General features: G+C 29.0%; 1 protein-coding gene across 1 annotated transcript; it reads left to right on the top strand.

Annotated features, from left to right (window-relative positions):
* Nucleotides 1-427: 427 nt before the first annotated feature.
* LOC134828397 (multiple epidermal growth factor-like domains protein 8) lies at nucleotides 428-24,599 on the top strand. The gene is made up of 11 exons (XM_063841373.1): nucleotides 428-1,009; nucleotides 1,064-1,258; nucleotides 1,321-2,038; nucleotides 2,947-5,319; nucleotides 16,721-17,527; nucleotides 17,604-17,999; nucleotides 19,136-19,998; nucleotides 20,915-21,999; nucleotides 22,058-22,164; nucleotides 22,223-22,426; nucleotides 23,270-24,599. The coding sequence occupies exons 1-11, from the start codon at nucleotides 836-838 to the stop codon at nucleotides 24,304-24,306; spliced, it is 7,959 nt and encodes a 2,652-aa protein (XP_063697443.1). The 5' UTR covers nucleotides 428-835; the 3' UTR covers nucleotides 24,307-24,599.
* The last annotated feature ends 2,787 nt before the right edge of the window (nucleotides 24,600-27,386 follow it).

Genomic DNA, 27,386 nt, shown 5'->3' with positions numbered 1-27,386 from the left:
TTTATTATGACTTTTGGTTCATTTAAAAAAAAAATAAATTTTTAATTCAATTTTTTTAAAGATTTATTCAATTAAATATTTACAAAAATATAATGTAAAAATTTTGTTTCTTAAATCAATTTGAACTAATTTTAAGGAAAAAAATTTCAAAATTTTATTTTTTTTTATTTTCTCAATTTTTTTTTAAATTTTTAATTTAGAGTTAATTAATTGACCTGAAATATAATTAAAAAAAAATATAAATTTTTATTATTTTTTAATTTCTAAAAGTTTTAAAACAAAAATTTGAAATCGACGGCCCTGAACTCTATCTTTCAAAATTGCCCAAATTTTGACATTTCTTAAGGTCCGTCTCTGAAATTTGCCCGACAATTACATTTCAATACTCCTCATCTCCAATCAAAATAAAAACACTCGAATCAATCCGCAATTTTTCATTCAAAATTAACATTTTTGCAGAAAAAAACAGTTTTCATTGCGATATGAAAGGAGATTTTCAATTCAAAGCATCACAAAACGACCTGAGAAAGCATCGCAAATATTGAATTGACAAAAAATTGAACAAAAACGGATAAAAACTGAAATTAATCATATCAAAAAAATTTTTAAGTGAATTTTTGGTAATCATTATCATGTAAAAAATAGAAATAAGAGCACAGAGACAATTCATGAGAGATTGAAAAGACGCAAAAAACGTCGTGAAAATGATAATTAAAGTTAAACAGACAAAAAGTAAACAAACCGTATGTGTGTAGAAAGTCACAAAAGTGTTGCAAGAAGCAAAGAGAAAAGGAAATTTCATTGAGTTGGTCCCGCTGTTTGGCTTTCGAGCTACATGGGGTCTGTACAAAATGCCCTAAATTGCATCTCGTTCACGCTCGCCGTCACACTTTTCCTACTTTTTTGCACGATTGGCGCGAGTCAGCAGTCCTGCGATAAATCCCGGAAGGTTTTTACTCAGTCATGGGGCGAAATTTCCGACTCCGATGGAGTTACGAATTACACAAAAGTAAGTTTTTTCAATTTTTTTGATTTTTTTTTTAAATTTTTTGTCTTTTTTTAGGACTCTCATTGCGAATGGTTGATCCGAGCAGCAAATTCATCGCAGTTTATCACGCTAAGCTTTCGCTCAATCTCTACTGAATGTGCCTACGACTACATTTTCGTGTACGATGGCGACTCGTACGCCAAATCTACGCTTTTGGGAAGTTTTTCGGGCAAAACGAGCCCCAAACCAATCGTTGCGGCATCCGGCAGTGTAAGTTCCCTCGAGATTTCTTTGTTTACATCGCGAATTATCACTTTTTATGTCTTTTGTAGATGCTGATTTTGCTGTATAGTGACACAAATTACGTGCTTGACGGGTTTAAAGCGGATTTTTCCGTGACAAATTGCCCGAACAACTGTTCGTCGCACGGCAAATGCGTGAATCACAAATGCATTTGCAGTAGTAGTTGGCTCGGCGATGATTGCAGTAAAAATGCGTGTCCGCAAAATTGTCACGCTGAATTAAATCAAGGGAAATGCGTGAAAGATCATTGCGAATGTGCGTCAGGATACTCCGGGATGTCGTGTAGCTTGAAAAAAGACGATCCAATTAGCAATGAATATCATTGGTTGGCAGATTCGATCGACGGATTGCATCCGAGAGCAGCGCATACAGCGACTTACATCGAAAAGACTGATTCTCTGTACGTTTTTGGCGGTTACGACTTGAACAACGTGCTGGATAACTTGGAAATTTATCGTTTTGAGACGAGTCAGTGGGAGAATGAGCATGGATTGCGACTGAAACAAGCGCATTTCAAAGATAGGCTTGACACGACGTTGCTAAAAGCAGTATTAGACAGCCCGGGGGAAAGTCCCTTGTTTCATTTGAAAGACGGATCGATTTTTAAGAATGTTTTGTTGTCGGTGACGGAAGGAAATAAGCTGAGAAGTACGAGATCAGCAGGAAATAACACGATAAATAGCGAAAATCAACACAATTATGATCGACCATCGGCGAGGCATGGGCATGCAGCGAGCAATGTTGAAGGTAAGAATTGAATTTAGTGAAAATTTAATCGTAAAGGTAAATTTTTGTGTCAAAACGTTTGAAGAAATTTTGATTTTAAAGTCAAAAATGTTGACAGCTGTCAAAATTTTTTTAAAAAAAATTGAAATTTTTAGTTCAGAAAGTTGATATCTGTCAAAATTTTTGAAGAAATTTTGATTTTTATTTCAAAAAAGTTAACAGCTGTCAAAATTTTTGAAAAAAAATGAAATTTCAAATTATAAAAAGTTGACAGCTGTCAAAATTTTGAAAAAATTGAAATTTCAAATTAAAAAAGTTGACAGCTGTCAAAATTTTGAAGAAAATTGAAATTTTTAGTTCAGAAAGTTGATATCTGTCAAAATTTAAAAAAAAATGATTTAAATTTCAAAAAAATTGACAGCTGTCAAAATTTTTGAAGAAATTTTGATTTTTATTTTTGACAGCTGTCAAAATTTTTGAAGAAAATTGAAATTTTCAATTCAAAAAGTTGATATCTGTCAAAATTTTTGAAGAAATTTCGATTTTTATTTTGACAGCTGTCAAAATTTTGAAAAAAATTGAAATTTCAAATTAAAAAAGTTGACAGCTGTCAAAATTTTTGAAAAAAATTGAAATTTCAAATTAAAAAAGTTGACAGCTGTCAAAATTTTTGAAGAAAATTGAAATTTCAAATTATAAAAGTTGACAGCTGTCAAAATTTTTGAAAAAAATGAAATTTCAAAATAAAAAAGTTGACAGCTGTCAAAATTAAAAAAAAATTTAAATTTTCAATTCATAAAGTTGACAGCTGTCAAAATTTTTAAAGAAATTAGTATTTGTAAGACAAAATTCAAAATTTTTTCAACTATCAAAAAATATTTTCTTAAACTTTTTCAACAAAAACCTAATTTTTCTTCAAAATTTTTCAGATGGCTTCGTAATTTACGGCGGCAAAACATCTTCAGGTCATCTTTCCGACGAACTTTGGCTCTACAACATCTCCTCGAACAACCGATGGTCTTTACGAGCTCTAAATTCTCTCGTCAAACCTCCCGCTCTCGTTCGTCACACACTCACATACGCCAACGGATTCCTCTATCTCTTCGGCGGAAGTACCTCAAGCGGCGATTTCTCCTCCCGCATGTTCAAAATTCGCATTTCCCGCAACTCCTCAGAGGAACAATGGCAAGAAGTTAAATGTCGCGGCGGAAAATCTCTCGACGTTCGTGTCGTTGCTCATACAACAGTTTATTACGAACCACTCAATTCTTTGATCGTTTATGGCGGAATCACGACCGGAGTTGCAAGATTCTCGAAATTATCGGATCGGATGTTTGCGTTTAACCTTGAAACGCAATTTTGGGCGGAAATTTTGTATCCAAGGACTTATTTGAGGGATACTTTTGTGCCACGAGAACGAGCTTTTCACACAAGTGTCGTTTCAGGAAATTATTTAATTGTTTTCGGGGGTTATTCGCATCGTCATAACAAGGAGGAAATTTGTTATGACAACACAATTTACTTGTATCATCTCGGATGTCATACTTGGACAAGTCCTGAGATTTTGGGGCAATCCACAAATCATTCGCCGAAGGAACAGGGAGTTTTTGCACATGCTTCAGCGCTGCGAGGGAACACTTTGTTGCTTGTTGGAGGCTATCATGGCACGGTAAATGGCGATTTGTTGGCTTATACGATCCCTCCGATGATTTACGAGAGTGCCGATCCCGAAAGTAAATGCTCGAATTATCACCAACAAAGCGAATGTCTCTCAAATATGGATTGCGGATGGTGCAGTGCGGATAGTACGTGTTACGGACGCACAGTAGGCGCCAATTGCACGACAAATTTACAAACAACTCGATGTCCGGGGATTTGTCAAAGCCTTGGAGACTGTCAATCCTGCTTAATTCTCGGAAAATCGCATCAAAACAGGAAATTCAACTCGGTAGCGCAGAAATTGGGACTTGACAAGTGCACGTGGTGCGTTCAAAATGCTCGTTGTCATCACAAAGACGAGTACGGGATATGCGGCGAAGATACCCCCTCGCAAGATGTCGGTTGGTGGGGCAAACAAGGCATCGAAATCACTTCAGCGGATCAATGCACACCCAAAGACAAACGCCCGGGACTCACATTGTTGCGATATTTGTATCCCGTCGACTTTAACATGCCCGATTCGATTCAAATTATCAACGCAACCATGGTAGACTTCAATTTGCCCGGCTTAAATACCATCACGGAGCAATTATTTGACGGAAATGGCAGCAAAATTGTCACGCGCCTCTTGGGATACATTCGCCCGCCCGAATCTTGGCGAAATCTCAGCGAAAAGTTATGGGTTTGTTCGAGTTATTCCCAAACCGAACTGAAAATCGGACTTTTTGATGCGAAAAACCTAAAATTGGCGGCAAATTTGACCTCAGATCAAACAAGTTGTGTTCAAGCGGATTGGCCAATGTTGGAACCAGGCAAGATTTTTATCGATCTTCAAGCGAAACGGTCGATGAACTCGCAAAATGTGCCTCACAGCAAGATTGGGCTGCAACATAATCGCACGACAGACAGTTCGAGAGCCTTTACTTTCGAATATTTGGAGCCTTTTGCGAACGAAACTTGCGGATATTACAAAAGTTGTCTCCCATGTCTCTCGTCGTCGAGTTGCGGATGGTGTGATTTGACCAAAAGTTGCGTTTCAAGAAGTTCGGAGCAAAGTTGTACCTTGGAAGATGAATCTCAATATTTGACTCTTCATTCGACAAAGTGCAAAAATTGTTCGAATTTCATCAGTTGCGAAGATTGTACGACAAACGATTGCGAATGGTGGATTGAAGATGCCCGATGTGCGCGGAAAGGTCGATCGCCGAGAGCAGCAAGAACGTTAAAAGCTTGCCCGGTGCCCTGTTATCAACGAACGGGATGTTCGCAATGCTTGAATGACGCCGGGAGATGCGTTTGGTGCAAATCGACGCAAACTTGCTTCAGTTTCTCGGTTTATACGAGCGAATATCAGTTCGGGATGTGTCGCGAATGGTTGGATCAAGTGTCGTATATTGCTCATGAGAATTCGTCGCATGTCGAAGCGAATGCGGATAAATGTGAAAATTGTGCCGCCACGAATTGTTCGTCGTGTTTGAAGACGCTGAGTTGTGGTTGGTGCTACGATAAGGAGAATCCGATTGAGGGAATGTGCTTGACGGGAGATTTTAATACGACGTCGACGGAATGTAGTGTCTTGATGAATAAGACAGATGTTGAATTTGCCTATGCGCAATGCCCGGATGTCGATGAGTGTGGATTAGGTAAGAGTTTTTTCGATTCTGAAGATGATTTCCATTCATATTTTCTCAATTTTCGAACAAATATTGCTCCAAATGGATAGAAATTTGTCAGAGGGCTCTAATTTATCATTTTTAATCATTTTATAACTCAAAACTGCAAAAAAATTGAAACTGAAAAAAAAATTTCCTTTGACATAGTTTTGTTTTAAAAACTAAATCAAGAGCAAAAAAACTGTGTCAAAAACTGTGTCAAAGCAATTTTTGTCAAATCTCGCTCCAAATGGATAGAAATTTGTCAGAGGGCTCTAATTTATCATTTTTAATCATTTTGTAACTCAAAACTGCCAAAAAATTGAAACTGAAAAAACATTTTTTCTTTGACATAGTAACTAAATCACTGCCAAAATTTTTAATCATTTTGTAACTCAAAACTGCCAAAAAATTGAAACTGAAAAAAAATTTTTTCTTTGACATAGTTTTGTTTTAAAAACTAAATCAAGAGCAAAAAAACTGTGTCAAAAACTGTGTCAAAGCTATTTTTGTCAAATCTTGCTCCAAATGGATAGAAATTTGTCAGAGGGCTCTAATTTATCATTTTTAATCATTTTATAACTCAAAACTGCCAAAAAATTGAAACTGAAAAAAAATTTTTTCTTTGACATAGTTTTGTTTTAAAAACTAAATCAAGAGCAAAAAAACTGTGTCAAAAACTGTGTCAAAGCTATTTTTGTCAAATCTTGCTCCAAATGGATAGAAATTTGTCAGAGGGCTCTAATTTATCATTTTTAATCATTTTGTAACTCAAAACTGCCAAAAAATTGAAACTGAAAAAAAATTTTTTCTTTGACATAGTTTTGTTTTAAAAACTAAATCAAGAGCAAAAAAACTGTGTCAAAAACTGTGTCAAAGCTATTTTTGTCAAATCTTGCTCCAAATGGATAGAAATTTGTCAGAGGGCTCTAATTTATCATTTTTAATCATTTTGTAACTCAAAACTGCCAAAAAATTGAAACTGAAAAAAAATTTTTTCTTTGACATAGTTTTGTTTTAAAAACTAAATCAAGAGCAAAAAAACTGTGTCAAAAACTGTGTCAAAGCTATTTTTGTCAAATCTTGCTCCAAATGGATAGAAATTTGTCAGAGGGCTCTAATTTATCATTTTTAATCATTTTATAACTCAAAACTGCCAAAAAATTGAAACTGAAAAAAAATTTTTCTTTGACATAGTTTTTTTTAAAAACTAAATCAAGAGCAAAAAAACTGTGTCAAAAACTGTGTCAAAGCTATTTTTGTCAAATCTTGCTCCAAATGGATAGAAATTTGTCAGAGGGCTCTAATTTATCATTTTTAATCATTTTTAACTCAAAACTGCCAAAAAATTGAAACTGAAAAAAAATTTTTTCTTTGACATAGTTTTGTTTTAAAAACTAAATCAAGAGCAAAAAAACTGTGTCAAAAACTGTGTCAAAGCTATTTTTGTCAAATCTTGCTCCAAATGGATAGAAATTTGTCAGAGGGCTCTAATTTATCATTTTTAATCATTTTATAACTCAAAACTGCCAAAAAATTGAAACTGAAAAAAAATTTTTTCTTTGACATAGTTTTGTTTTAAAAACTAAATCAAGAGCAAAAAAACTGTGTCAAAAACTGTGTCAAAGCTATTTTTGTCAAATCTTGCTCCAAATGGATAGAAATTTGTCAGAGGGCTCTAATTTATCATTTTTAATCATTTTTTAACTCAAAACTGCCAAAAAATTGAAACTGAAAAAAAATTTTTTCTTTGACATAGTTTTGTTTTAAAAACTAAATCAAGAGCAAAAAAACTGTGTCAAAAACTGTGTCAAAGCTATTTTTGTCAAATCTTGCTCCAAATGGATTGAAATTTGACAGAGGGCTCCAATTTATCATTTTTAATCATTTTTTAACTCAAAACTGCCAAAAAATTGAAACTGAAAAAAAATTTTTTCTTTGACATAGTTTTGTTTTAAAAACTAAATCAAGAGCAAAAAAACTGTGTCAAAAACTGTGTCAAAGCTATTTTTGTCAAATCTTGCTCCAAATGGATAGAAATTTGTCAGAGGGCTCTAATTTATCATTTTTAATCATTTTATAACTCAAAACTGCCAAAAAATTGAAACTGAAAAAAAATTTTTTCTTTGACATAGTTTTGTTTTAAAAACTAAATCAAGAGCAAAAAAACTGTGTCAAAAACTGTGTCAAAGCTATTTTTGTCAAATCTTGCTCCAAATGGATAGAAATTTGTCAGAGGGCTCTAATTTATCATTTTTAATCATTTTTAACTCAAAACTGCCAAAAAATTGAAACTGAAAAAAATTTTTTTCTTTGACATAGTTTTGTTTTAAAAACTAAATCAAGAGCAAAAAAACTGTGTCAAAAACTGTGTCAAAGCTATTTTTGTCAAATCTTGCTCCAAATGGATAGAAATTTGTCAGAGGGCTCTAATTTATCATTTTTAATCATTTTTAACTCAAAACTGCCAAAAAATTGAAACTGAAAAAAAATTTTTTCTTTGACATAGTTTTGTTTTAAAAACTAAATCAAGAGCAAAAAAACTGTGTCAAAAACTGTGTCAAAGCTATTTTTGTCAAATCTTGCTCCAAATGGATAGAAATTTGTCAGAGGGCTCTAATTTATCATTTTTAATCATTTTATAACTCAAAACTGCCAAAAAATTGAAACTGAAAAAAAATTTTTTCTTTGACATAGTTTTGTTTTAAAAACTAAATCAAGAGCAAAAAAACTGTGTCAAAAACTGTGTCAAAGCTATTTTTGTCAAATCTTGCTCCAAATGGATAGAAATTTGTCAGAGGGCTCTAATTTATCATTTTTAATCATTTTTAACTCAAAACTGCCAAAAAATTGAAACTGAAAAAAAATTTTTTCTTTGACATAGTTTTGTTTTAAAAACTAAATCAAGAGCAAAAAAACTGTGTCAAAAACTGTGTCAAAGCTATTTTTGTCAAATCTCGCTCCAAATGGATAGAAATTTGTCAGAGGGCTCTAATTTATCATTTTTAATCATTTTTAACTCAAAACTGCCAAAAAATTGAAACTGAAAAAAAATTTTTTCTTTGACATAGTTTTGTTTTAAAAACTAAATCAAGAGCAAAAAAACTGTGTCAAAAACTGTGTCAAAGCTATTTTTGTCAAATCTTGCTCCAAATGGATAGAAATTTGTCAGAGGGCTCTAGTTTATCATTTTTAATCATTTTATAACTCAAAACTGCCAAAAAATTGAAACTGAAAAAAAAAAATTTCTTTGACATAGTTTTGTTTTAAAAACTAAATCAAGAGCAAAAAAACTGTGTCAAAAACTGTGTCAAAGCTATTTTTGTCAAATCTCGCTCCAAATGGATAGAAATTTGTCAGAGGGCTCTAATTTATCATTTTTAATCATTTTTAACTCAAAACTGCCAAAAAATTGAAACTGAAAAAAAATTTTTTCTTTGACATAGTTTTGTTTTAAAAACTAAATCAAGAGCAAAAAAACTGTGTCAAAAACTGTGTCAAAGCTATTTTTGTCAAATCTTGCTCCAAATGGATAGAAATTTGTCAGAGGGCTCTAATTTATCATTTTTAATCATTTTACAACTCAAAACTGCCAAAAAATTGAAACTGAAAAAAAAATTTTCTTTGACATAGTTTTGTTTTAAAAACTAAATCAAGAGCAAAAAAACTGTGTCAAAAACTGTGTCAAAGCTATTTTTGTCAAATCTTGCTCCAAATGGATAGAAATTTGTCAGAGGGCTCTAATTTATCATTTTTAATCATTTTATAACTCAAAACTGCCAAAAAATTGAAACTGAAAAAAAAAAATTTCTTTGACATAGTTTTGTTTTAAAAACTAAATCAAGAGCAAAAAAACTGTGTCAAAAACTGTGTCAAAGCTATTTTTGTCAAATCTTGCTCCAAATGGATAGAAATTTGTCAGAGGGCTCTAATTTATCATTTTTAATCATTTTCTAACTCAAAACTGCCAAAAAATTGAAACTGAAAAAAAATTTTTTCTTTGACATAGTTTTGTTTTAAAAACTAAATCAAGAGCAAAAAAACTGTGTCAAAAACTGTGTCAAAGCTATTTTTGTCAAATCTCGCTCCAAATGGATAGAAATTTGTCAGAGGGCTCTAATTTATCATTTTTAATCATTTTGTAACTCAAAACTGCCAAAAAATTGAAACTGAAAAAAAATTTTTTCTTTGACATAGTTTTGTTTTAAAAACTAAATCAAGAGCAAAAAAACTGTGTCAAAAACTGTGTCAAAGCTATTTTTGTCAAATCTTGCTCCAAATGGATAGAAATTTGTCAGAGGGCTCTAATTTATCATTTTTAATCATTTTGTAACTCAAAACTGCCAAAAAATTGAAACTGAAAAAAAATTTTTTCTTTGACATAGTTTTGTTTTAAAAACTAAATCAAGAGCAAAAAAACTGTGTCAAAAACTGTGTCAAAGCTATTTTTGTCAAATCTTGCTCCAAATGGATAGAAATTTGTCAGAGGGCTCTAATTTATCATTTTTAATCATTTTTTAACTCAAAACTGCCAAAAAATTGAAACTGAAAAAAAAATTTTTCTTTGACATAGTTTTGTTTTAAAAACTAAATCAAGAGCAAAAAAACTGTGTCAAAAACTGTGTCAAAGCAATTTTTGTCAAATCTTGCTCCAAATGGATAAAAATTTGTCAGAGGGCTCTAATTTATCATTTTTAATCATTTTTTAACTCAAAACTGCCAAAAAATTGAAACTGAAAAAAAATTTTTCCTTTGACATAGTTTTGTTTTAAAAACTAAATCAAGAGCAAAAAAACTGTGTCAAAAACTGTGTCAAAGCTATTTTTGTCAAATCTTGCTCCAAATGGATAGAAATTTGTCAGAGGGCTCTAATTTATCATTTTTAATCATTTTACAACTCAAAACTGCCAAAAAATTGAAACTGAAAAAAAATTTTTTCTTTGACATAGTTTTGTTTTAAAAACTAAATCAAGAGCAAAAAAACTGTGTCAAAAACTGTGTCAAAGCAATTTTTGTCAAATCTTGCTCCAAATGGATAAAAATTTGTCAGAGGGCTCTAATTTATCATTTTTAATCATTTTTCAACTCAAAACTGCCAAAAAATTGAAACTGAAAAAAAATTTTTCCTTTGACATAGTTTTGTTTTAAAAACTAAATCAAGAGCAAAAAAACTGTGTCAAAAACTGTGTCAAAGCTATTTTTGTCAAATCTTGCTCCAAATGGATAAAAATTTGTCAGAGGGCTCTAATTTATCATTTTTAATCATTTTTCAACTCAAAACTGCCAAAAAATTGAAACTGAAAAAAAATTTTTTCTTTGACATAGTTTTGTTTTAAAAACTAAATCAAGAGCAAAAAAACTGTGTCAAAAACTGTGTCAAAGCTATTTTTGTCAAATCTTGCTCCAAATGGATAGAAATTTGTCAGAGGGCTCTAATTTATCATTTTTAATCATTTTATAACTCAAAACTGCCAAAAAATTGAAACTGAAAAAAAATTTTTTCTTTGACATAGTTTTGTTTTAAAAACTAAATCAAGAGCAAAAAAACTGTGTCAAAAACTGTGTCAAAGCTATTTTTGTCAAATCTTGCTCCAAATGGATAGAAATTTGTCAGAGGGCTCTAATTTATCATTTTTAATCATTTTTAACTCAAAACTGCCAAAAAATTGAAACTGAAAAATAAAATTTTTCTTTGACATAGTTTTGTTTTAAAAACTAAATCAAGAGCAAAAAAACTGTGTCAAAAACTGTGTCAAAGCTATTTTTGTCAAATCTCGCTCCAAATGGATAGAAATTTGTCAGAGGGCTCTAATTTATCATTTTTAATCATTTTACAACTCAAAACTGCCAAAAAATTGAAACTGAAAAAAAAATTTTCTTTGACACAGTTTTGTTTTAAAAACTAAATCAAGAGCAAAAAAACTGTGTCAAAAACTGTGTCAAAGCTATTTTTGTCAAATCTTGCTCCAAATGGATAGAAATTTGTCAGAGGGCTCTAATTTATCATTTTTAATCATTTTCTAACTCAAAACTGCCAAAAAATTGAAACTGAAAAAAAAAAAAATTTCTTTGACACAGTTTTGTTTTAAAAACTAAATCAAGAGCAAAAAAACTGTGTCAAAAACTGTGTCAAAGCTATTTTTGTCAAATCTCGCTCCAAATGGATAGAAATTTGTCAGAGGGCTCTAATTTATCATTTTTAATCATTTTTAACTCAAAACTGCCAAAAAATTGAAACTGAAAAAAAATTTTTTCTTTGACATAGTTTTGTTTTAAAAACTAAATCAAGAGCAAAAAAACTGTGTCAAAAACTGTGTCAAAGCTATTTTTGTCAAATCTCGCTCCAAATGGATAGAAATTTGTCAGAGGGCTCTAATTTATCATTTTTAATCATTTTACAACTCAAAACTGCCAAAAAATTGAAACTGAAAAAAAAATTTTCTTTGACACAGTTTTGTTTTAAAAACTAAATCAAGAGCAAAAAAACTGTGTCAAAAACTGTGTCAAAGCTATTTTTGTCAAATCTTGCTCCAAATGGATAGAAATTTGTCAGAGGGCTCTAATTTATCATTTTTAATCATTTTCTAACTCAAAACTGCCAAAAAATTGAAACTGAAAAAAAAAAAATTTCTTTGACACAGTTTTGTTTTAAAAACTAAATCAAGAGCAAAAAAACTGTGTCAAAAACTGTGTCAAAGCTATTTTTGTCAAATCTCGCTCCAAATGGATAGAAATTTGTCAGAGGGCTCTAATTTATCATTTTTAATCATTTTTAACTCAAAACTGCCAAAAAATTGAAACTGAAAAAAAAATTTTCTTTGACATAGTTTTGTTTTAAAAACTAAATCAAGAGCAAAAAAACTGTGTCAAAAACTGTGTCAAAGCTATTTTTGTCAAATCTCGCTCCAAATGGATAGAAATTTGTCAGAGGGCTCTAATTTATCATTTTTAATCATTTTCTAACTCAAAACTGCCAAAAAATTGAAACTGAAAAAAAAAAATTTCTTTGACACAGTTTTGTTTTAAAAACTAAATCAAGAGCAAAAAAACTGTGTCAAAAACTGTGTCAAAGCTATTTTTGTCAAATCTCGCTCCAAATGGATAGAAATTTGTCAGAGGGCTCTAATTTATCATTTTTAATCATTTTTAACTCAAAACTGCCAAAAAATTGAAACTGAAAAAAAATTTTTTCTTTGACATAGTTTTGTTTTAAAAACTAAATCAAGAGCAAAAAAACTGTGTCAAAGTGTCAAAGCTATTTTTGTCAAATCTCGCTCCAAATGGATAGAAATTTGTCAGAGGGCTCTAATTTATCATTTTTAATCATTTTACAACTCAAAACTGCCAAAAAATTGAAACTGAAAAAAAAATTTTCTTTGACACAGTTTTGTTTTAAAAACTAAATCAAGAGCAAAAAAACTGTGTCAAAAACTGTGTCAAAGCTATTTTTGTCAAATCTTGCTCCAAATGGATAGAAATTTGTCAGAGGGCTCTAATTTATCATTTTTAATCATTTTCTAACTCAAAACTGCCAAAAAATTGAAACTGAAAAAAAAAAAAATTTCTTTGACACAGTTTTGTTTTAAAAACTAAATCAAGAGCAAAAAAACTGTGTCAAAAACTGTGTCAAAGCTATTTTTGTCAAATCTCGCTCCAAATGGATAGAAATTTGTCAGAGGGCTCTAATTTATCATTTTTAATCATTTTTAACTCAAAACTGCCAAAAAATTGAAACTGAAAAAAAATTTTTTCTTTGACATAGTTTTGTTTTAAAAACTAAATCAAGAGCAAAAAAACTGTGTCAAAAACTGTGTCAAAGCTATTTTTGTCAAATCTCGCTCCAAATGGATAGAAATTTGTCAGAGGGCTCTAATTTATCATTTTTAATCATTTTACAACTCAAAACTGCCAAAAAATTGAAACTGAAAAAAAAAAAATTTCTTTGACATAGTTTTGTTTTAAAAACTAAATCAAGAGCAAAAAAACTGTGTCAAAAACTGTGTCAAAGCTATTTTTGTCAAATCTTGCTCCAAATGGATAGAAATTTGTCAGAGGGCTCTAATTTATCATTTTAAATCATTTTTTAACTCAAAACTGCCAAAAAATTGAAACTGAAAAAAAATTTTTTCTTTGACATAGTTTTGTTTTAAAAACTAAATCAAGAGCAAAAAAACTGTGTCAAAAACTGTGTCAAAGCTATTTTTGTCAAATCTTGCTCCAAATGGATAGAAATTTGTCAGAGGGCTCTAATTTATCATTTTTAATCATTTTTAACTCAAAACTGCCAAAAAATTGAAACTGAAAAAAAATTTTTCTTTGACATAGTTTTGTTTTAAAAACTAAATCAAGAGCAAAAAAACTGTGTCAAAAACTGTGTCAAAGCTATTTTTGTCAAATCTTGCTCCAAATGGATAGAAATTTGTCAGAGGGCTCTAATTTATCATTTTTAATCATTTTTAACTCAAAACTGCCAAAAAATTGAAACTGAAAAAAAAAAAATTTCTTTGACACAGTTTTGTTTTAAAAACTAAATCAAGAGCAAAAAAACTGTGTCAAAAACTGTGTCAAAGCTATTTTTGTCAAATCTTGCTCCAAATGGATAGAAATTTGTCAGAGGGCTCTAATTTATCATTTTTAATCATTTATAACTCAAAACTGCCAAAAAATTGAAACTGAAAAAAAATTTTTTCTTGACATAGTTTTGTTTTAAAAACTAAATCAAGAGCAAAAAAACTGTGTCAAAGCTATTTTTGTCAAATCTTGCTCCAAATGGATAGAAATTTGTCAGAGGGCTCTAATTTATCATTTTTAATCATTTTATAACTCAAAACTGCCAAAAAATTGAAACTGAAAAAAAAATTTTCTTTGACATAGTTTTGTTTTAAAAACTAAATCAAGAGCAAAAAAACTGTGTCAAAAACTGTGTCAAAGCTATTTTTGTCAAATCTTGCTCCAAATGGATAGAAATTTGTCAGAGGGCTCTAATTTATCATTTTTAATCATTTTTCAACTCAAAACTGCCAAAAAATTGAAACTGAAAAAAAATTTTTCTTTGACATAGTTTTGTTTTAAAAACTAAATCAAGAGCAAAAAAACTGTGTCAAAAACTGTGTCAAAGCTATTTTTGTCAAATCTTGCTCCAAATGGATAGAAATTTGTCAGAGGGCTCTAATTTATCATTTTTAATCATTTTATAACTCAAAACTGCCAAAAAATTGAAACTGAAAAAAAAATTTTTCTTTGACATAGTTTTGTTTTAAAAACTAAATCAAGAGCAAAAAAACTGTGTCAAAAACTGTGTCAAAGCTATTTTTGTCAAATCTTGCTCCAAATGGATAGAAATTTGTCAGAGGGCTCTAATTTATCATTTTTAATCATTTTTAACTCAAAACTGCCAAAAAATTGAAACTGAAAAAAAATTTTTTCTTTGACATAGTTTTGTTTTAAAAACTAAATCAAGAGCAAAAAAACTGTGTCAAAAACTGTGTCAAAGCTATTTTTGTCAAATCTCGCTCCAAATGGATAGAAATTTGTCAGAGGGCTCTAATTTATCATTTTTAATCATTTTACAACTCAAAACTGCCAAAAAATTGAAACTGAAAAAAAAATTTTCTTTGACACAGTTTTGTTTTAAAAACTAAATCAAGAGCAAAAAAACTGTGTCAAAAACTGTGTCAAAGCTATTTTTGTCAAATCTTGCTCCAAATGGATAGAAATTTGTCAGAGGGCTCTAATTTATCATTTTTAATCATTTTCTAACTCAAAACTGCCAAAAAATTGAAACTGAAAAAAAAAAATTTCTTTGACACAGTTTTGTTTTAAAAACTAAATCAAGAGCAAAAAAACTGTGTCAAAAACTGTGTCAAAGCTATTTTTGTCAAATCTCGCTCCAAATGGATAGAAATTTGTCAGAGGGCTCTAATTTATCATTTTTAATCATTTTTAACTCAAAACTGCCAAAAAATTGAAACTGAAAAAAAAATTTTTCTTTGACACAGTTTTGTTTTAAAAACTAAATCAAGAGCAAAAAAACTGTGTCAAAAACTGTGTCAAAGCTATTTTTGTCAAATCTTGCTCCAAATGGATAGAAATTTGTCAGAGGGCTCTAATTTATCATTTTTAATCATTTTCTAACTCAAAACTGCCAAAAAATTGAAACTGAAAAAAAAAAAATTTCTTTGACACAGTTTTGTTTTAAAAACTAAATCAAGAGCAAAAAAACTGTGTCAAAAACTGTGTCAAAGCTATTTTTGTCAAATCTCGCTCCAAATGGATAGAAATTTGTCAGAGGGCTCTAATTTATCATTTTTAATCATTTTTAACTCAAAACTGCCAAAAAATTGAAACTGAAAAAAAATTTTTTCTTTGACATAGTTTTGTTTTAAAAACTAAATCAAGAGCAAAAAAACTGTGTCAAAAACTGTGTCAAAGCTATTTTTGTCAAATCTCGCTCCAAATGGATAGAAATTTGTCAGAGGGCTCTAATTTATCATTTTTAATCATTTTACAACTCAAAACTGCCAAAAAATTGAAACTGAAAAAAAAAAAATTTTCTTTGACACAGTTTTGTTTTAAAAACTAAATCAAGAGCAAAAAAACTGTGTCAAAAACTGTGTCAAAGCTATTTTTGTCAAATCTTGCTCCAAATGGATAGAAATTTGTCAGAGGGCTCTAATTTATCATTTTTAATCATTTTCTAACTCAAAACTGCCAAAAAATTGAAACTGAAAAAAAAAAAATTTCTTTGACACAGTTTTGTTTTAAAAACTAAATCAAGAGCAAAAAAACTGTGTCAAAAACTGTGTCAAAGCTATTTTTGTCAAATCTCGCTCCAAATGGATAGAAATTTGTCAGAGGGCTCTAATTTATCATTTTTAATCATTTTTAACTCAAAACTGCCAAAAAATTGAAACTGAAAAAAAATTTTTTCTTTGACACAGTTTTGTTTTAAAAACTAAATCAAGAGCAAAAAAACTGTGTCAAAAACTGTGTCAAAGCTATTTTTGTCAAATCTCGCTCCAAATGGATAGAAATTTGTCAGAGGGCTCTAATTTATCATTTTTAATCATTTTCTAACTCAAAACTGCCAAAAAATTGAAACTGAAAAAAAAAAATTTCTTTGACATAGTTTTGTTTTAAAAACTAAATCAAGAGCAAAAAAACTGTGTCAAAAACTGTGTCAAAGCTATTTTTGTCAAATCTCGCTCCAAATGGATAGAAATTTGTCAGAGGGCTCTAATTTATCATTTTTAATCATTTTATAACTTAAAACTGCCAAAAAATAGAAAACGAAAAAATTTTTGAAAATTCGAGGAAATTAAAAGATAAAATATAAAAATTTTAAATTTTTCTACAAAATTAAATTAAAATTTAATTTTTTTTCTCATTTTAGGAATTCACGATTGTCATCCTGAAGCAGTTTGCAGCAACACTCACGGTTCTTACCAATGTCAATGTCGTCAAGGCTTCATCGGCGACGGAAAGAAAAATTGCACAAAAACCTGTTTCGAAAAATGCATTCACGGCACATGCTCCGGAGCTCCCGATTACGTGTGCAATTGCAAACTCGGTTGGACTGGAATCGACTGCTCCGTGAATTGCGGTTGTAACAATCATTCGACTTGCGAAACGGGCGTTGGCGTTTGCGATGAATGTCAAAACTTCACAGAAGGCGATTTTTGCGAAAGATGTCGCATGGGCAGCTACGGAAATGCGACGAGCGAAAAGGGATGCACGGAATGCGATTGCAACATGCACGGAAATAAATCTTTAGGCGTTTGCGATCCAATTACGGGCGAATGTTTCTGCCAGGACAACACGGGAGGCATTCATTGCGAGGTTTGCAACAGCGAATATTACGGCGATCCGCGTGACGGAGGGCAATGTTACTTGGAATGTGCGCCACGAAGCGTTTTGCATGCCGGACAACAACAAGGATTGGGTTCGTATCAGTCGTATCGTCCCGAATGGGGAGGACCTGAGACTCGGGAGTGCTTGTGGATCATTAGCCCGAAGACAGATACCGCAAAAGGCGATTATATCATCCGATTGGAAGTCGAAAAGTCCGAAACGAAACGCGTGTATCGGGCTGTGGATGTTTGGCGGATATTCGATGTCTATTTTCCATGTGGTCCCTTGCTTGTTAGACACTTGAAACATTCTCGCAGTTTTGACACGAAAAAAATTGATCACGAATCCGGCATGTGACTCGCATGCGATTACAAAAGTCACAGTTGATTTTTTACAAGCAAAGTGTTTATGGACACTCTTCGAAGATTTTGAACACTTACAAACCTGCCTGTGTGCGACAAACGGGAAAATGCATCTGTCGGGTTTCGATTCATGGTCCCTGCAGTTCGGAAATAATTGCCACGCGAAACAAGCCATTTACATCTATGGGGGTTTGAGGGAACAGAAGAAAAATGGCGATTTCGATCGCGTGTTTGATGATTTTTGGAAATTTAGTCTCCAAACGCAACGATGGGAGGTTGTCGAAGTGCAAGGAAGTCTCAAACCGCCTCCGTTGTGTCTTCACACGATGACTTTGGTGAAAGATGCGGACAAAGATTACTTAGTTTTGATCGGAGGACTGTCTTTTACGCATGGATTTAATCAAGATGTGTGGCTTTTTAATATGACGTCGTCGAAATGGCAGAAAATTGAATGTAAAGGTAAGAAATTATTCAAAAAAATTTGTTTTTCTTTAATTAATATTGAGAAATTTTTACTAAAAAAATTTAAATATTTTTATTCAAAAAAAAAAAAAAAAAATTAGGTATTTGAGAAAATTAAAAATAAATTTAAAATAAAAAAAAATTTAAGAAATTTTCTGATTATTTTTGTTTTAGAACAAGTTTTTGTTCAAATTTTAAATAAAAAAATAATTTACTTAATATTTATTTTAAAAAATAATTTTATAAAGTTTATAAAATATTTTTTTTTTTAAATTTTATAAAATTTTTTTTTTTAAATTTTATAAAATTTTTGAAATGAAAAATAAATAAAATAATAAATAAAATAAAAAAAATAGTAATTTTAAAATTTTCTTCAAAAATATATATTTTTTTTAATTTTATGATTTAAATTTAATTTTTTCATTTTTTTAAATTTTAAAAAATTCTATAAATTAATTAAATAAAAAATCTATTTTTAACATTTGGCAAAATTTTAAAAATTAAAAAATTTTTCAAACTTTTTTGAAATTCAAAATTTTTATCAATTTATATAATTTTTTATTTTCCGTAAAATTTTATTTTAAATTTTTAAAAAATTTTTAAATATAACAAAAATTACAAATCATTATATCCAATTTTTGTGGTTTTTTTTTTTTGATTAATTTTCATTATTTTTAATTTTTTTTCAAATTGCAAAATTTAAAAAATTAAATAAAATATTATAAAATTAAAAATATAATTTTCAATAATAAAAATTAAAAAATCTAATTAAATTCAAAATTTGAAAAAAATAAATTTGCTATCATTTATTTTTTTTTTTAAAATAAATTAATTAAAATTAATAAATTTTTTTAAAATAATTTAATAAAATTTGAATTTAAAAATTTAATTTTTTATTTATTCAAAATTTTAAAAATAAATATGTCATAATTTATAAAATATATTTTTTTTAATTTTATAAATTTTTAAAGAATTTTTTAAATTTTTTAGAGAAAATTGATTTGTAAATAATTAATTAATTTTTAAAATTAATTTAATTAATTCAAATTTTTGCTTTTTTTATATTAAAAAATTAAATTTTAATTTTTTTCCTTATTTATTTATTTTAACTTCTATTTTTTTTTTAATTTCAGGTGTTCTTTCGAGCATTTTATTCGGGCACAGTACCGTAAACCATCAAATTTCTCGTTCCCTCTACGTTTATGGCGGATATCGCATCGAAGAAAATAAAACAGTGATGTCAAACAAGCTTTTTGCTTTAAATTACGAAACTTCAACATGGACTGAGCTTCCTCCGTTTCACGAATTAAATCGCCCGGGCGAGTTAAAGGGACGTTTTGGGCATTCCGCTGTCACAACAGACACGTACATGGTAATTTACGGCGGAAAAACATCCGGAAACAGCAGTGCGGATATCCTAATCGCGTACAATTACAACTGCAACCATTGGATTCGATTGACGGAAGACACCGACATCATTGGCGAAATTCCGACAAGCACTTATGCTCATGCGATGACGATCGATGCGGATTCCTCCTCGATTTACGTCGTTGGCGGTTGGGATGGAAGTATCAATGCACGAGTTGTGAAAATTAACATTCCCGTGGATATTTGTTCGTTATGGAGTCGAAGCAAGTCAAGTTGTCGCCATTATATGGGATGCAGTTATTGCGCGATTAAGCCGTTGACGGAATTCGGATCGCATTGTTATTCTTCGGGAAATTCGGGAGTTTGTAGTGTCACGAATGACAGTAATGCGTTGATTGCGTACAATTCGGGGGCAAGTTGTGACTTGGAATGGATCGAAAGGAGGAATTGTTCGTCTTTTACGACTTGTAGCGAGTGTCTTGCGACGTGGCCTGTTCATTCGGCGAATGGAGAAGCTTCGCAGGTTTGTCAGTGGTTTGAAAGTGTCGATGGCGCAGGCAGCAAATGTGTTAGTACGAGTTTGATTAATTGCACGGGAACGAAATGCGGGACAAATCCTGTTACGAAGGTAAGTTTTTTGTGCATTTTATTTTTTTTTTTATTTTTTGTTGTTAAAATTAAAATTTGTTTTTAAAAAATTTTAAAATAATTTTTAAATTTTATTTTAATTTTTTTTTTTGAGAAATTTAAAAAATTTAATATTTTAAAATAAAAATAAATTTTAATTTTATTAAATTTTAAATTAAATTACTGATATTGAAAAAATATTAATTTTTATTAAAATTTTTTTTTATTAAAAAATATGCAAAAAAAGTCAAAAATAAGATTAAAAATTCTTAAAATAATCTCGAAATTTTAAATGATTTTCAAACGATCTTTTATTTTTGCTCATTTTTTTAAATTAAAAAAAAAAATAAATTTTAAATTCAAAAAAAAAAAAAAAAAAAAAATTGAGCTTGAATTCTTCAATAAAAAATTAAATAATAGACGAAAAAATTTAAAAAATTATTGATATTAAAAAAATAAAAAAAATCAATTTAAAAATAAATTTTTCAAAGGATTTCTAAAATTTACGACTTTTTGATTTTTTTTTTTTAATTTCGTAAATTTTAACTATAAATTAATAAAAAAATCATTTTAACTTTACTCGAATTTCAAAAAAAAAAAATAAAATAATAATAATAATAAATAAAAAATAAAATTAAAAAAAAATTAAAAATATTGAATTAAAAAATTAATATGAAGTATAAATAAAAATTCTGAAAAAAAGTTTAAAATTTTTTTAATTAAAAAATAAAAATTAAATAATAATTTTTAACTTTAATTAATTTCAGAATTTTCATCAATGATTTTTGATAATTTTTTATTTAAATTTTTTTAAATTTATTTTTTTTTTAATTTCACCAAAATTTCAACTCTTACCTTTTATAAATTTTTAAATAATTTTTAATTTTATTTTTTTAACGAATTATTTCTATTTTTAGGTCGATCAATGCCCAAGTCTCCAATGCATAGCAAACGATTGCGCTTCTTGCAACTCCCAAAAAGACTGCGTTTGGGCTTCTGACGGGCATTCTCAGCAATGCATCAACGCCTCAACTCCTTATTTCAAACGAAAACTTGACGTCATGACAAGTTGCCCCGCCAAATGTGACGTCAACAAAAATTGCAGCGCTTGTCTTACCGCATTGAGCTCCGAAGGCGGTTACGACGATTGTCATTGGAGCACGGAACTCGGAGTTTGCATGTCTCAAAGTTACCAACCCGTGATTTGCGCCGGCGGCTTATGCGGTTTAGTCCTAACGCCCGAAGAAAAAGATTACTGCCCCGAGTCGTGTGAGGCTTTTGATCAGTGTCAAACGTGTTTACGACACGCACATTGTGGTTGGTGCGCCAAAGAAGGCACGGAAGGCGAAGGATTGTGCACGCAAGGCTCAATGGCAGAACATCCGGCAAAATCTACGTGCGATTTGTTGTTTGCCGCAACGAAAAATGTCACTTTGAAGGAATCTGATCGCTTTTCGTGGAATTACGTAAAATGCCCGCCGGAGAATGAGTGCGAAAATGGTCATCATAATTGCAATCCGGAGTCGGAGCAATGTTTCGACTTGAATTACGGCTACAAATGCAACTGCAAGGAAGGTTTTAAGACGGAAAATGGGAAATGCAAGCCGATTTGTCGTGAGGGATGCGTTCGGGGCGTTTGTACGGCGCCAGATGTGTGTCAATGCGACTTTGGATATGTCGGCGTGAATTGCACAATTCAGTGTAATTGCAATGGAAACGCGAATTGCAAAGGTCCCGACAAGTTAGACGAGTGCGGAGAGTGTCACAACAACACAATGGGCTCTCAATGCGAAAAATGTCAAAAATGGTTCGTGAAAAATGAGCGAAACGAGTGCGTTCCATGCTTGGAATACTGTCACGGGCACACAGATATCTGCGTTCAACAAGACATGGCATTTACTTTTCGTAATTTGACACGAGATGAGATCGATCAACGCTTGACGGAAGGAGTTCAGAGCGATGCGGTTTGTTTGGAGTGCAAAAATCAAACTGATGGACCGAGGTTTGTACATTTTTCGATGAAAATCCATCAAAAATTAATTTTTAAATATTTTTTTTAGATGTTCAAGTTGCATTCCCGGATATTTTAGAGGAACAATGTCAAACAACGATGGATGCAGGCCTTGTCAATGTCACGGGCATGGCGATATGTGTGATCCTGTCACAGGTAATTCATTTAAATTTTTAATTTTTGACTCAAAATTGATTGTTTTTTAATTTTTTAGGGGAAAAATGCAATTGCGCGAATAACACGGAGAGCGATTTGACATGCACGAATGCGAAAATGCACAAAAATTCTGTCCATCCATGTTGGGATGTGCAATGTTCGAAGTGTAGAGACTCGTATCAAGGACATCCAACGCATGGGCATCAATGTTACAAGCAGATAACGGTCGATAGTAAAATGTGTTTTGATGCGAAGACGATTGGTGAGTAGAAATTTCTTAGTTTTTGAAGGTTTAAATGAATTTTAGAGATTTTTTAATTAAATTTTTGTTAGATTTTGAATGAAAATTCTTTAAAAAATTATTTTTGAATTAAATTTTGACCAAATGTTGATAAATTTTTAATTAAAAAATTTAAATTCGTCTGAAATTCCTTAATTTTGACTTTTTGTTTAAAATTTTTATAGTTTTTATTTTAAAATTGTCTTTTAGATGAGTCTATTTTTTGTAGTTTTTGTGTAAAATTTAATAAAATTTTTGTTTGAAATTAAAAATTTTGATGGATTTAGCTCTTAATGAGTAAAAAATTTGCTTGCTTCAAAATTTTTTTTTAATTTTGAAGAAAAATTGCTTTAAAATTTCCTCTTTTTGATGATTTTTAATTTGATTTTAATAAAAAAAGGTCTAAATGTGAATAAAATGCTTTAAAAATGTAAAGAATCAAATTTTAAATAATTTTTATATTAAATGTTTTAAATTAAATTAAATTTTTTGAAAAATTTTTAATTTTAATCAATTTTTGAACTAAGTATGAATTAATTTTAATAAATTATAATTAATAAATTAATAATTTTGATAAATTTCTTATATTTTTATTCAAAATTTCTTCAAAAAAGCTCATTTTTGGTTTAATTCAGATTTTAAAGTTCCAAAAATTTAAATTTTTTTGCCGAAAAATTAAAAAAAAATGACAAAAAATTTAAATTTTTCTAAAATACTTATAAAAAATTGTTAATTTCTATTAAAAAATGTAAAATTTCGACACAAAATTAATTTTTTTATATAAAAAAAAATTTTTCTAACAAAAAATTTTCTTTTTCTTCACAGATGAATGCAAAGTCAAGCCTCGTGCATTAAATCCCGGCGAAACTGTCTTCTTCGTCATTCAACCTCGTTACACAAATCTCGATATTCGCATCATCATCGATGTCACTCAAGGCGAACTCGATCTTTTCATGAGTCCTCAAGACGATTCTTTTGTCGTCGAATCCAACAAATCTTCCGGTTTCCACGAAATTTATTTGGATCATCAATATCGATGGAGCATCGAAGATCTCGACGACGGCGAACTTTTCATGCCAATTCAGTTCAGTCCCGAACGCAACAAATACAAAAATTATTCCGACGAGGAACGATTTTTCGTGAGTCCCAATTCCGATTGCAAGGCGAAAAACGACGGATTTTCCGTGAAAGATTATTTCGTGCGCGAATTGTGTTCTTACGTGACCCTCACGCAATGCAACACTTTGATGCGAGTGTTTGGCTTGAAGAATCGTCTTGTCGTGACACTGCCTCAGAGCATTCATAATCTCAGTACGACGCGATTTTTCATCGTAATTCGTGCCGTGGGAACGCAAACTGCCAGTTACGGTTTGATCTTTTTCCGTCAAGATCAGCTACATATCGATCTCTTTGTCTTCTTTTCCGTGTTCTTTTCGTGTTTTTTCCTCTTTCTCGCCATTTGTGTCGTGGCATGGAAGTTTAAGCAAGCTGCCGATATGCGACGTGCTCGGCGACGACACAACATCGAACTGATTCACATGGCGCAACGTCCTTTTTCGTGCATCGATTTGCATTTGGGACCCGATTTGACGCCCGTAACGCATCGAAGGCGCAAATCTCGTTCGGCATCGTCGTCAACGCATCACGGCTCGTCGATAACGCAACAACACGCTCACACCTTTGCTCAAGAATTTTGCAGTGACGGACATGCCGCCGTTGCTACCGTATTTATTCGTCTTCCGGGGCGTCAAAAAGCCCCCATCAACTTGTCGATGGGCAGCACGTTGATATCGACGAGCAATTCGCGACGCTGCAAACGAGCCGTGGTCGCAAATCAGCAACAAGCACAACAAAATTTGTAAAGAAATCCGTCTTAACGAGACAACCGCCCATCCAATCCAGTGCAATTCATGTAAGAAAACACAAACTAGATGTACAAAAATGTTGATCAATGTAAATTTAAATGTATAAAGGAATCTCAGAGAAGTTGTAGAAATACTAAACTTACAAAAAAATAACTTGAAATGTTAAAAAAACTCTTTTTTGTATTAAGAGAAGATATATCATTAGAACACTTAAAGAAATTTGTGATGAATTCTCGTTTAAAAAAATGTAAATAATTTAATTTAATTTTATTTCAACGACTGCATCGAATACAATCTATTAATTAATTAATTAAAAAAATAGAAAATTAAGAAAACTCGAATCTTGAAATTTTTTTGTAGAATTATTACTCTTCATTTTTTAGGCATTTATTTAGGTTTATATTAATTAATTAAAAATTATGGTCCTAAATTAGTATTAAGAAACATTATGAATTGAATTCTTTAGAAATGGAAAATAAATTTTTATTATTTTCGTGAAAAATATTAAATGTGTTTCATTTTTTACTTACCTTTCCTTCTTTTATTAATATAACTTTTAGTTAAAAATGTTTTTTTTTTTAATTTGAAATTCAAGTCTAAAATTAAAATAATAATTCATTTTTTAATTAAAAAACAATTTTTAATTTTAAATCAAAAAAATAATTTTTAAAAAAAAAAAAATTTAATTAATTTTTTTTTGTTCAAATATAAAATTAAATTCTAAAATTAAAAAATAATAATTAATTATTTAATTTAAATACAAAAATTAAAAAATAATTATTTTTGTTAAAATTCAATTTTAAAAAATAATATTTGAAAATTTTATTTTTTTTTTAATTTTAAATTAGAAAAAAATTAAATATCTATAGTTTTCATCATTTTATTTTATTTGAAATTGAATTTAAAAATAAAAATAATAATAAATAATATTTTGAAAAAAAAAAAAAAAATTAAAAATACACAAGTCTAAAAAAAAATTTTTTATATTATTTTTTATCGTTAACAAAATAAATTTTAAATTAAATTTTTACATTTAAAAATATATAATATACATTTAAATTTTTATTTTATTGATATCAATAATAATAATAAATTTTTATCAATAAAATAATTAAAAAAAAAAATTAAAAAAGTTAAAAGATTTTTTTTTATTATTTTTCATCATTTTTTATTATTAATTAATATCAATATTCATCATAATATCATTCATTTGTATGTTATTTATTTTTTTTAATAATATATATTTATTATTTATATTATATATAATTATATGCTTCCATTTTTTTTACTAAAATTCAATATTGAAAGCATTCAGCGGATAAAATTCACCATTTGAACTACAATTTTCACTTACATCTATTGATTCTGCGTTTATTTTATTTATTTAAAATATTCTCGTATATCTCTTCATTTTTTTTTTTTCAATTTTTGCCAAAAAGAAAACCGTTCACAGTAATTATCTTGCTTCGTATATTTTTTTATTTATTTTTAATATTAATTATTTATTAATATTTATAAAAAATGGACATTTATTTAAAAATCAAACAAAAATTGATAAAAACAAAAAAATGCAAGCCTCCTTAATATTTACGGTAAATAGGAACTCGTAATATTTTTTTTCATAATAAGCTTCTTGTTTTATTTTTTGCTACAATTAATATTAATTTACTTACAACATCAATGTGTATTTTTTTATTATTTATTTATTTATATTTTTTATACTTTTACACATTTGTTAAAAAATAATAAGAATAAAAAAAGGCACGAACGAGTCACCGAATGATTTTTTTTTTGGAAAGTGACTCGCAATGTATGTTGATATCAGCGAGGAACTTTTTTTTGTGAGATTATTAAAAAAATAAGGAAGATAAAAAAAAACAACAAAAATATAATTTTTTAAATATTTTTTTCATATATTTTGTGTCTTTATACATATTAATATATAATATTGTGGTATGATTTAAAAATTAAAATTATAAAAAATTTATCACACTAAAAAATAATATTAACTAAGCGAAAAAAATATGCAACAAAAGAAAATTTTGTAAGTACTTTTCTTTGTATATAAATATTTATTTAATGATTAAAAATTGCCGTTATTATTTTATTTTAAGCTAAACATTTTTTTTTATTAAAAATCGGAAGGATTTCTGGCTGACTTGTTTGGCAAAGAAAAAAATAATTTTTTTTTTCGGCAACATCGAAGACAATTATTTTGTTATTTATTTATTTATATTTATAATTTTTTATCATATATTTTTTTTTCCTTCAATATTATTTTATTGCTTATTTTTTCATTTTTCTTAAAAATCATGATTGTATTTAATATTATACAAATATATAGTGTGTATAAATAAAATTAATTTTCATAGCTTATAATTTTATTTTTATAAATTTGTGTGTTTTTTGCCTTTTCATAATAAGCAGAGTATACATTGAGTTTAGATTTAGATATTTTTTTGTTTGTAAGACAGAAACGTGAATATGAACATGTTACAACTACTACACAGGTAATAAACTTTTCATTTTTGCACTTAAAATTAATGGACTATCTAAGAGTTTTTTTTTTTTTTTGAGTAAGTAAATTTGTACGGTAATTGATATCATTTTGTGTACTTTTTTGTTGTTGATTTATTAAAATTTAAAAAAAAGTAAAAAAAATTCCTGAGAGACAAAAAAATCCTGAGTGAAAAAAATAAAAAAAAATAATAATTTTTTTTATGTATGATAAAAATATATTTAAAAAAAATATAATTTTGACAAAAAATAATTATAAAAAATTAAACTAAAATTTTTACATTTTTTTAATAATTTTTTTAAGTATGTGCAAATAATTACCGCTACACTATTTTTATATATTTACTATTTTTTTATAATAATTAATTTTTATTAATCTCTAATCACTGAGTTGTGTTTGTCTTCATTTTCATATAATATAATAATATCATATTATATAATATAATAATTATAATTAATAATAATAATTTTTAATTATACATTTTTATGCTTATTATTAACTTTTTTTTTATATATTTATAATATATATAAATAAAATTATACACAAGGTACTTTAATTC

The sequence above is a fragment of the Culicoides brevitarsis genome, chromosome 2, assembly GCF_036172545.1.
Source record: "Culicoides brevitarsis isolate CSIRO-B50_1 chromosome 2, AGI_CSIRO_Cbre_v1, whole genome shotgun sequence".
In the NCBI taxonomy this organism is placed as follows: Eukaryota; Metazoa; Arthropoda; class Insecta; order Diptera; family Ceratopogonidae; genus Culicoides; species Culicoides brevitarsis.
The sequence above is the reverse complement of the archived record's forward strand: the minus strand, read 5'-3'. Positions and strand labels throughout refer to the sequence as shown.